Here is a 9,525-nt window from a genome sequence, read left to right on the forward strand (position 1 = left end):
GGCCTGTCGTGTAGGTTCCCGGGGCTGGGGAGGGGCTGCCTTGGGGGGGGCCTTGGCCCCGTTAGACCCCGTGGGGGGTTTTATCCCCCTCTAGGCGGGGCTTGTGGTTACGCGGAGTGGGGTCTTTCCTCCCCACTCGCCGTACGTGCTGTTGGACGTCGGCCCCTCCCCGGGCTCGGTTCCTTGGCCTTTGAGTCGGTTGGTTCCGTCCTGTGGGTGGATGTTTCCTCCCGCGCTTTTTGGGACGGTGTTTTTGTCATGTTTCCCCGTTCGTTGGGGTTCTGCGTGACTTTTGATCTCGGGTGCGCCTGCGCCTTCGTGTGCCTTCGGGACTAGTGTTGGCTTCTGTGTTCTCGAGGGTACGGGAAGGTTTTTTCGCTACTTCCCGCATTATTGGAACGTCTGTCGGCTCCTAGTACTTGTCGCCCTGTTGGGCTACTTGTCGCCCTGTTGGGCTACTTGTCGCCCTGTTGGGCTACTTGTCGCCCGGTTGGGCTACTTGTCGCCCGGTTGGGCTACTTGTCGCCCGGTTGGGCTACTTGTCGCCCGGTTGGGCTACTTGTCGCCCGGTTGGGCTACTTGTCGCCCGTTTGGGCTACTTGTCGCCCGTTTGGGCTACTTGTCGCCCGTTTGGGCTACTTGTCGCCCGTTTGGGTTCCCTTTTTTTTTTGGGCTCTTTGCTTCTTTGGCCGGTTTTATTGTTCCTGCTTCCTCTTTTGGCTCCTTTTCTCGTGCAATAGTCCTGGCTGGCGCCTTCCCGCAGGGAGGGTGTGCGGTTCGGCCAGCGTGTTATGCGCATGCGCCGTGGAGTTTGTTTTGGTCTGGGCGATGGTTCAGTGCTGGGGTTTTGCGCCCTTTTTTGCTACAGTGCTTCGCCTCTCGTTCTTCTCCCTGGCTGCGGTATGTGCCCCTTTGCACCAGGGGTGTCCTGGTTCCCAGTTGTGGGGAGGACACCGCGGTTTTCTGTGTCATGGGTGTGGACCGCCTCCTTCGCCTCTCCCTGTTCTCCTGCGGGTCCGGCTCTGGCGTCTTCACCTGGCGGTGCTCCCAAGTTCTTCTGGGCACGGTTGAGTCGTGTCAAGTTCGAGCCACCATTCGCCAGGTGAGTTTCTGCGGTCTGGCGTCTTTTGGCCGGGCGCTGGATGCGGCGGTGTTCATATACCTGTTTTTATTTAGGTATAATTTTGTACGACTGAGACCGTTCGCACACCAGTGACTGTCCCTTTATCACCCCTTCCTGTCCCCCTCATGTGCATGTCCAACCCATGCTAGAGTCATTCAGGGGACCCTCCTTTTTTAATGTTGTGAGGTGTGGGGGTTGTAGGGTTGGTTCTGTACTCACCTGGTGAGGCTCCTGGCTGTGCTTGCAGGATTTGAGCTCTGGCTCTTGGGTCCCGCCTATCTGGTAGAACTTGCGGGATAGTACCAGTGGAGTGCAGTGGTGCTATTGGCACTTTTGGGGAACACTGTATTACCATCAGTGGTCTGTGCTTGTTACACGACCTACTTGCGAGCATAAGCCTTCTTGCTGGTTCGTCCGTGGACTTCCAGGGCGCACTGGCCTGTTTTCGTATGGCAGTTCCGGCCCGTCCTGGTTGTGGGGGTATGTGGGCCGGTGGACTGCTCCTAGCAGCTGCCTGGTGGGCCATCCTCTGGCCGGTCTGGCCTGACCTTGGGCCGGGCTTGAGGTGTAAAAGAGCTCCCAGTACCTCATCCAGCAGGTATCGAGCGGGGTTTTCTCCGCCGTCGGTCGCCTGGTGCAGGTTTCTGGGCCTGCAGGGTTTTGTCGTGTCTCCGTTGGCCCTGTCTGGGGTCTGCCTGCTCCGTTCTCTGCCTTTGCAGAGGGGAGTTGCTATTTACATGTTGCATGTTGCAGTGGTGCCTGTTGCTGCTGCTGCTGCACGTGAGCATTGGTACCGTGTTTCACGGTGGCGTGTCCTTGTTCCTGTGTCCGGTTGTGGAGTGGCGCTTTGCTGCCGTTTTGTGCCTGGGGATTGCGTGGGGTTTTTGTCCCTGCCTGATTGTCCACCCCTGGTTGTTCTCCTGGTTTTTTTTTTTTTTTTTGTGCTTCTGCTCTTTCTTCCTGCCTCTTCTGCAGCAGGAATGTTCTGCGTGTGTTCTTAGGCGTTGGTCAGCCTGTGTCCTGTGATGTGCTTCTTTGTCTCGGTCTGTTGCAGTTGTTCGTGCCCCTTGGTTCGGGTCCTGTTCTGGCGGCGACCCTTCCGCCTTCTTTGGTTTTCCTAGCTTGCCCTGCCGGTTGTTGTTGTTTTACTTTTTTTGGGGGGGTTCTTGCGATGTCTCGCGTCGGACTCGTCGTTTCTGAACTCCTGGCGGGCTTGCATGCTTCGGAGTTTTTCTGTTCGGCAGACGTTCCATCTCCTTGTGCCGCCTGGGTTTCGGTGGTCGCGCCCGAGATCTTCTCGCGGCTCCGCCTTTTTCCTGGGCTCGGGGGGGGCCTTGTCGGGGCTGCTTATGTTCTGCCTCGTGGTCTCGCCTCCGGTTGGTGGTCAGGTGGCTTCGTGGTAGGTGTCCCACTTGCGTGCTTTCTTGGCGGCAGTATGGGGTATTTTGGCGGTCCTTCCTTTTCCTGTCCCTTCTTCGGTGGGTCCTTCTTGTTGGCTTGGTTTACTCTCGGCTTGGTTTTCTAGTAGGGGTTGGGGGCCGTCGTCTTGCCACATACTGTCGCCTCTTTTCGTGCGGCGCAGGCGGAGCCGCTTCAGCTTGCTTTCGGTCTTGGTGTTGCTTCTGCACCGTTAGTCAGCTGTCTTGTGCGTCATTTCACCTCCGGCCTGTTCGTGCGCCGCTTGCACCATCCTGGTCTCTGGTCAGCGTGCTCTGTCTTCTCCTCGGTTGGTAGTGCCCCTTCGGTTCCGGTGTGTTTTTTCGTCGGCTCTTTCCTTTGGGCCTTTGCCTCTGGGGGTCGGTTCGCTGTGTTTTCTTGCTCCTTCGGTTTTAGCGTTTTGGTTGTTTGATGGCAGCAGTCTCCATCTTTTCTGGCGCGGGGTGGGGCTGCTGCATTCTGGAGGGGTCCAGGGTTTGTTGGTGCTTCGTTGGTCGGGCCGGGGGTGTGTCGTTTTTGTGTTCAGTGGCGGCCCTCTGCTGTTGTTTGCGTGCCACGGCGTTTGGGTCCGGAGCGCGTTTTGCGTTGATCCGGTTCTGTTCTTCCCGGTTCGCGGGTGAAGGTGTCCCGGGTGGTCAGCCGTGTTCTTGCGGCTAAGCTGCCTGTGTTCTTCCCTCATGCCTGTGGCGTTCGTGGCTTCGCTGCTCTCGCTGCCGTCTGGGCGACGTGGCCTTGCAGTCTTTCGGGCATGGATTTTTGGTGTTCGTGCAGGGGCCTTGCTGCTCGTGGTTCTCGTGTTGTTCCCGGGATTTTCGGGGCTGTGGCGCCTTGGGTTGGCGTTTGCTGCCGGTTGTCTCGCCTCCTTGGGGGGTGCGTGGTGTCCGCCTCCCGGTTTTGTCCCTTTGACCTTCCTCTGTGGGTAGTTAGCTCCGGGGAGCCGACGGGGCTCCCCCCAGAAAACCAGCGTTGAATGTAATGAAACGCCATTTTCTGGGTGAGACCCGGAGGCTCCCCGGCAACCCTCCCTCCCTCCGGTCGGCGTTTTTCGCGTGTTTTGACATCCAGCCTCAGAACTGATGGGTGGATAGCCGGCGTGGGAGGTCTGGGGCTCCCCCTTCCCCCTCCCGGGGAGGGGGGAGCTGCGCAGACAGCGGCGCGGTGACGTATGACGTCATACTAGTTTCCGTGTTTTCTGTTGAAGAGTTCTATTCACTAGTTCGGCTTAGGTAGCAATTTTCACCAGAATAGGGGTTTGTTTTGGAATGCTTACCTTTCTGGATGCTTGACCCGGTCGATGGCAGACATAGAATGCTTCCAACCACACGGGGGTTTCTATAGGCCATTGCTCCCCTTGCCTCTCTGAGGGGGCCAGGTTCTGGCTCGTGGTCCCCGGTAGGCCCTAGAACTCCATACACATGACTGATGCCAAAGTCTGACATTAGCATATCAGCCGGTAAAGCTCCGGGGAGCCTCCGGGTCTCACCCAGAAAATGGCGTTTCATTACATTCAACGCTGGTTTTTTTTTTTTTTTTTTTTTTTTTTTTTTTTTTTTTTTTTTTTTTTTTTTTTTTTTTTTTTTTTTTTTGGGTCGTATCAACTTGTTTGTAGAATCAAGATTTAACAGTCTTGTTGGATCAACAGACACATGTCACCTTAAAGTTCAGTTCACCAAAGTCTTTGAGCCTAAGTTTGATAGAGAGAGAATGGCTACTGTCCCCCTCTGGCCTGGGGAGGCCCATCTGGCAGCTGGAGCCTCTGGACCAGCGATCCAACTCACTCCTGTTCGATCTTCAGTCCTCTGTGTCTCTGAATGTACAGTTTCATGGGTATTTATGGGGAAGCCCCACCTACCCAGTAAGACATCCATAGGCTCTCTACCTAAAGTCATAAATAGTGGCTCGTCTGAAGGACACGCCCAGCTACCCGTCTGCAATTATTGGCTTAGGAGAAGGTAAAGGTCACCTCACACGACCTTACCTGTTGCCATTAACACTCTAGAGGTATGATTTTTAATTGCTAAGGCCAGACAATCTGGCACCGTCCAATATCCTGTATGACTGACTCTCGTTGTATAAAATAAATTACAAAACACATTTATGGTGTTACATTAATACTATAATAACAATTGGACAACTGCTGTAATCCTTCTTTTAAGCATCTTTCTGCTCTCTCAACCAGACCATTTGAGGAGGACTACATGCAGCAGGTGTTACATTTTATATCATTCTTCCTAAAATATTCCTCCATTTTCCCAGACAAAATAGTCCCCATTATGACAATAGCGGTCAATCGAAAACTATAAAATGATCTCGTTAATACTTGTTACAGTTGATGATGAATTACATACACATGAATATTAAAGTATTTGAATATGAATCTACAGTCACTTAATAACATTATTATCCATAGGTCCAGCATAATCTATATGAAGTCTAGATCTGGGTTTACCAGTGCATGGCCAGGAAAGTACTGGAGTTGGAGGTTTCTGGAAATTCTTAACAGATATTACAATTTAGTTATTTCAGTAATATCCTAGTTTATTTTGGGTCACCAAACCCAACTTCTAGCTTCTGCTTGAATAGCATTTATACTATTATACTATGGCTGGCCTACTTGCAGCTCTTCCAAAAGCTTACATCTTAATTGCACAGGACCGGCAACTTTCTATGTACAGTTATATTATATCCTGAGGAACACTAAGGTTAGACTTAACTGAGCCATAATCATAATAGTAAATTAGCCTTCCAATCATACTTTACAAAAGTTCATTACCTTTAACCTTGCATCTCGAATAGTCGCCTGCCTAATTGTTTGAAATTAAATATCCTCATATGACATGGATTCCACCAAAATAATTTATTCAACTGGAATTCTAGAATTCAACTCTTCAATAACGGACAATCTGTTCAGAACATTAACACTTAAATTTTCTTTTACCCATTTATACGCTAAATTGTAATCAAACCGAGACAGAAATGAGGTCGACGTTGAATTCTAGCAATGGCACTATTCAGAACTTGTTTACCTCTATTAAACAACCGTAGTATGGGTTTATGGTCAGTTCTAGCATGAAATTTCCTAACCAGAATAAAATACCAAAGCTTTTTTGGACGGAGCCCTGCACCCTCCAGAAAATTTTCTGGGGGGCAGCAACATGCTAGCAGGCTTCCCCTATAACAAGCCTTAACTTAAGAGGGCAGATGGATACTAATTCCATCTGGTAACACAACTGAGCCACCCCGGGATACATCGGTCCAATCACTAATAAATCACTGGCTACCACAGACAATTCATTGTCATCACTGACGAGGCCATACTTGTTCGCACTGAAACAAGTCTTGCGTTCAGGACTACCCTTGCTGGTCACTCAGGGTGAATTGCCTCTTGTCGTCCAAGGTACCCCTACATCATTTCTGAGGTGTCAGAAGTGATGTAGGGGTACATCAACTACACAGGTGTCAGTAAGAGCACAGCCTTACACTGGGGAACAGAAAATGGTGGGCGCAGGTGCCTCAACAGATGGCGTTGACATCATAATACCAGCAAAATTAAGAGCATGGACTCTTCTTAGCCTCCTCGGTTTCATGATAATCCAAATTGACCCTGAACGTGCTCGGCCAAATTCCAGCGAGATGTTAGAAGCATCAAATAGTTCCATCTTTTCTTGAAATCGAGCCATGGTGAATGAGTAAGAGGAAACAATTAATGTTGTCTATATCCCTTCATGTAAATGCCACATAATCTTGAGGCATTTACTTTTTGTACATCTCCTTGAATCTTTTCTTCCCTGATTCAATTCAATCCTTTTCACCATCATTATAGTTTGGCTGGAAAAAGAAACAAATTATTTTCTGTTTTAGACAAAAAGCCACACCACTATGAACTTCAGGTATAAGCATCAGATAAACTAAAATAACGAAGCTGTAACATATGAACCTAGCATAAATAATAATAATAACAATAATACACATCACACGCAATCCTAACAGGTTACCATAGTGTATTTTGAGAGATTATATATTATAGTTAGATTAAAGCTTTACTGAAGGTTTTGTGAACTCTTAACTTTTTCTTTCTGCAGGGGCTCCATGACCAGCCTACAGTCATGCCAAAGTGGTTTCTCATCTCTCTCTTCCAATACCAACAAGTCTGCAACTTCCTCTTGTCCATCTCGCTGACCCTGAGTTAAACTGGTTATGATGCATCATATTAATCTTTATCAAGATCTCTCTTAGCTGCATTTTTTCCCACCATATTACATTACTGGTTGCTAGCAGTTTCAGATGACATTGTCCCCCAAAAATACAGTCAGAGTGCAGTACATTCGGACATAGTAATGGGATGCTCACTTTGTTATATCAAGCTCTGGATTTTCAAGTCTTGCTTATTAAGCTGCCTCAAAGTGGAATAAGACATAAGAAATATCTGTTTCAGCTAAGAGTTTCATTGTGTAGCATTTTAGAACAATCAGAATAGTATGGGAAGCTTTCTGAATTTATATTAGTACTGTAAAAGAATCTGTTGTAATTTTTTAAAAGCTTTAATGATTTAATTGACTAAAAGCAGACTAAAAGCTACAGTATTTTTAAGTGATATGTTCAGGGATCCAAGTAAAAAAATCTTAGAAACATGCATCTTTTTATCTTTTAGATACACATACAAGATTCTCACAGTTATTGAGATAGTATGATAAAAAAATAATTGCTTGAATAAAAGCTGTATGATATGCAAGTGATAACTGAGAAACAATCACTCAAAAGATTGTTAAAGCATATTAAAACAATTGGAATTGCCAAAAAGGAATACTCTACTGCAAACTTTATTGGTGATAATGAAACAAATAGCATATATGTAGGATCCTCTATGCAGGCTGTTGAAATAATTGGTTAGTGAGCATTATTAGCCCCTTTCCATAATATGAACGTCTTGCTTTTCATTTACTATTTACACGAGGCCCAATAACTCCTATCCTTGTGATTTATGGGCAGGGTACAAAATGTCAGCTACTGTCTTTGGAGTGTCCATAGTGTAACTTAATCTTAGTGTGTGCAACAACATATCTTTTGTGCAAGACTTTTTTTCACCTGAATCATAAAACTTGTATTATGTTACCAAGTTTACAAAGCTCATATATAATACATATATATCTATATATATACTGATATTACATTAATTTCGTAATCATATATGAAAATCACTATTTTTTAAAATATGAAGGAAAAATCCCTCCGGAATACCTCTTGGCATATACCTCGGTAATGAGCTTTTTTGTACATTTAAATGTACAAGCATAATTTCCTTATACAGTATAGTTTGAAAGGAAATGTGTGAGGATTGATCTGTTAGCTTTTCAGCAAAAATTTTTGGTTCATATACAGTAATCAGGATTAAAACTTCTCAATAATATATAATATTTGCTCAATTTCATGGTACAATAAAATTATTATGAATTCATCATAGATGTAAGAGAGGGATCAGATTGTGTAGGTAACAAAGAGGCAGATCCTGTAGACGAGAGGAAGACGGTCAAGCACTGTTTAATCTTTAGATACTTGGTTTTGCACTTTGCATTTGTCCCTTAATTACAAAATTACAAAAAGGCAATCACTATAAGAGGAAAAAATATTTAAGGATCAAGGTTAGCTACACTACTACTCTTTGAATGACTAATAGTGTTAAAATTATTTGTGAAGTGTCTTATAAGCATGATCCTTGAAAATTCTAGAAGTATCTGCTAACGAGTCATTGAAATTTAGTCAAGGTTTTTGGAGGATGAGCCTCTGTGCGTCTTCCATAAAGATAACACGACTCGTGCCACCAACACGGCTAGTCCTCACACAACTAATGTATACAGGTAATTAATGTTATGTAATGCTATATCAAAGAATTTCCATATATTTTGAAACATTGTTGGTCATAGTATAGAGCATCACATAGATGGAGTATTTTTGCTTGTGTGCAAATACTTAAGAATACCCAGTTATGTCAGTATGCATGTGTGTGTATAGACATATATGACTGAGAGTTGGTGCAGTGCACCAAAGTCCATTTTGTAGAATAATTATTTCCCAGTGAAACATCCTAGAGTGTATGAAGTATACAAATGTCTTTGCATGTTACCTTGCAGGCAGCACCCTACAGCAAACGTCCAGTTGTACTTGATTTTCTGACTGTAAAGGTTCAGAAATGTAAAACTGGACAGTATCTTGTAAAGACAAAAGAAACCTGCAGTATATCTCCCTATCTAGCTATTGTCAGACTGAACATCTTGTCTAGTCTGACTGTAATTTGATAGTAATTTTATTAGATATATATATATATTGTTGATATTGCTGATATAAGTAATGTATGATACATAATGTGTAGCCCATTTGTATGGAAATTATATAAAATAGTATAATTTACTTTGCTTCTTAAATTGCTACCAAATGATCAATTACTCGTAATCATTTTACTCTTTGCATAGTCATTATAAATGCCAAAATTTTAAATAAAACGGATTATTTATATTTTAATACATGTTTTTATGGATACTGTAGCATTTTTTAATTGTGGCATTCCTATTAGCACAACGTCCTTGAAATGAGCACTCTATTGCCAGGACTGTGAACCTTTGGTGTACCAATGAAACAAGCTGCAGATGTAATATATTTCTAGTTCATTGAACATAACAGTATGTGAACCCCTCCACTTCTAAAAAATGTTTGTGTAATGTATGAGTGGTCTTTTAGCTGACATGTGGCTGCTGTTTTCATCTGCAAAATACTTGTAAACTCTAACATTAGCAAGAATATTTATGATAAAGTTACTAGCAATCGGAGGAGATCAGTAGTTTCCTTTAATACGGCTGCTTCTGTTATAATATTTACCAATGTAAAAGCCTGCTGTAGTTTGTTACATTATAACACTTACATGTCTTTGATTTAGTTAGGTGAAAAGAGAAGCCTTTGTTAGTCATGTTTCC

The 9,525-nt window shown here is 45.0% G+C and overlaps 1 protein-coding gene across 4 annotated transcripts in view; it reads left to right on the top strand.

The window, feature by feature from the left end:
- The window catches only part of retm (real-time), a 73,410-nt gene extending 64,313 nt beyond the window's left edge, over positions 1–9,097 (top strand). For 2 of the 4 annotated variants that reach the window (XM_045729104.2, XM_069317301.1), the window contains one exon: positions 6,643–9,097. In XM_045729104.2, the coding sequence (XP_045585060.1) occupies positions 6,643–6,739 (97 nt within the window). In that variant the 3' untranslated portion in view covers positions 6,740–9,097. The remainder of the gene's footprint in view (positions 1–6,642) is intronic. The other 2 variants (XM_045729106.2, XM_069317302.1) reach the window with 1 other exon arrangement.
- The last annotated feature ends 428 nt before the right edge of the window (positions 9,098–9,525 follow it).

Source organism: Procambarus clarkii, chromosome 87 (assembly GCF_040958095.1).
Source record: "Procambarus clarkii isolate CNS0578487 chromosome 87, FALCON_Pclarkii_2.0, whole genome shotgun sequence".
Taxonomy (NCBI): domain Eukaryota; kingdom Metazoa; phylum Arthropoda; class Malacostraca; order Decapoda; family Cambaridae; genus Procambarus; species Procambarus clarkii.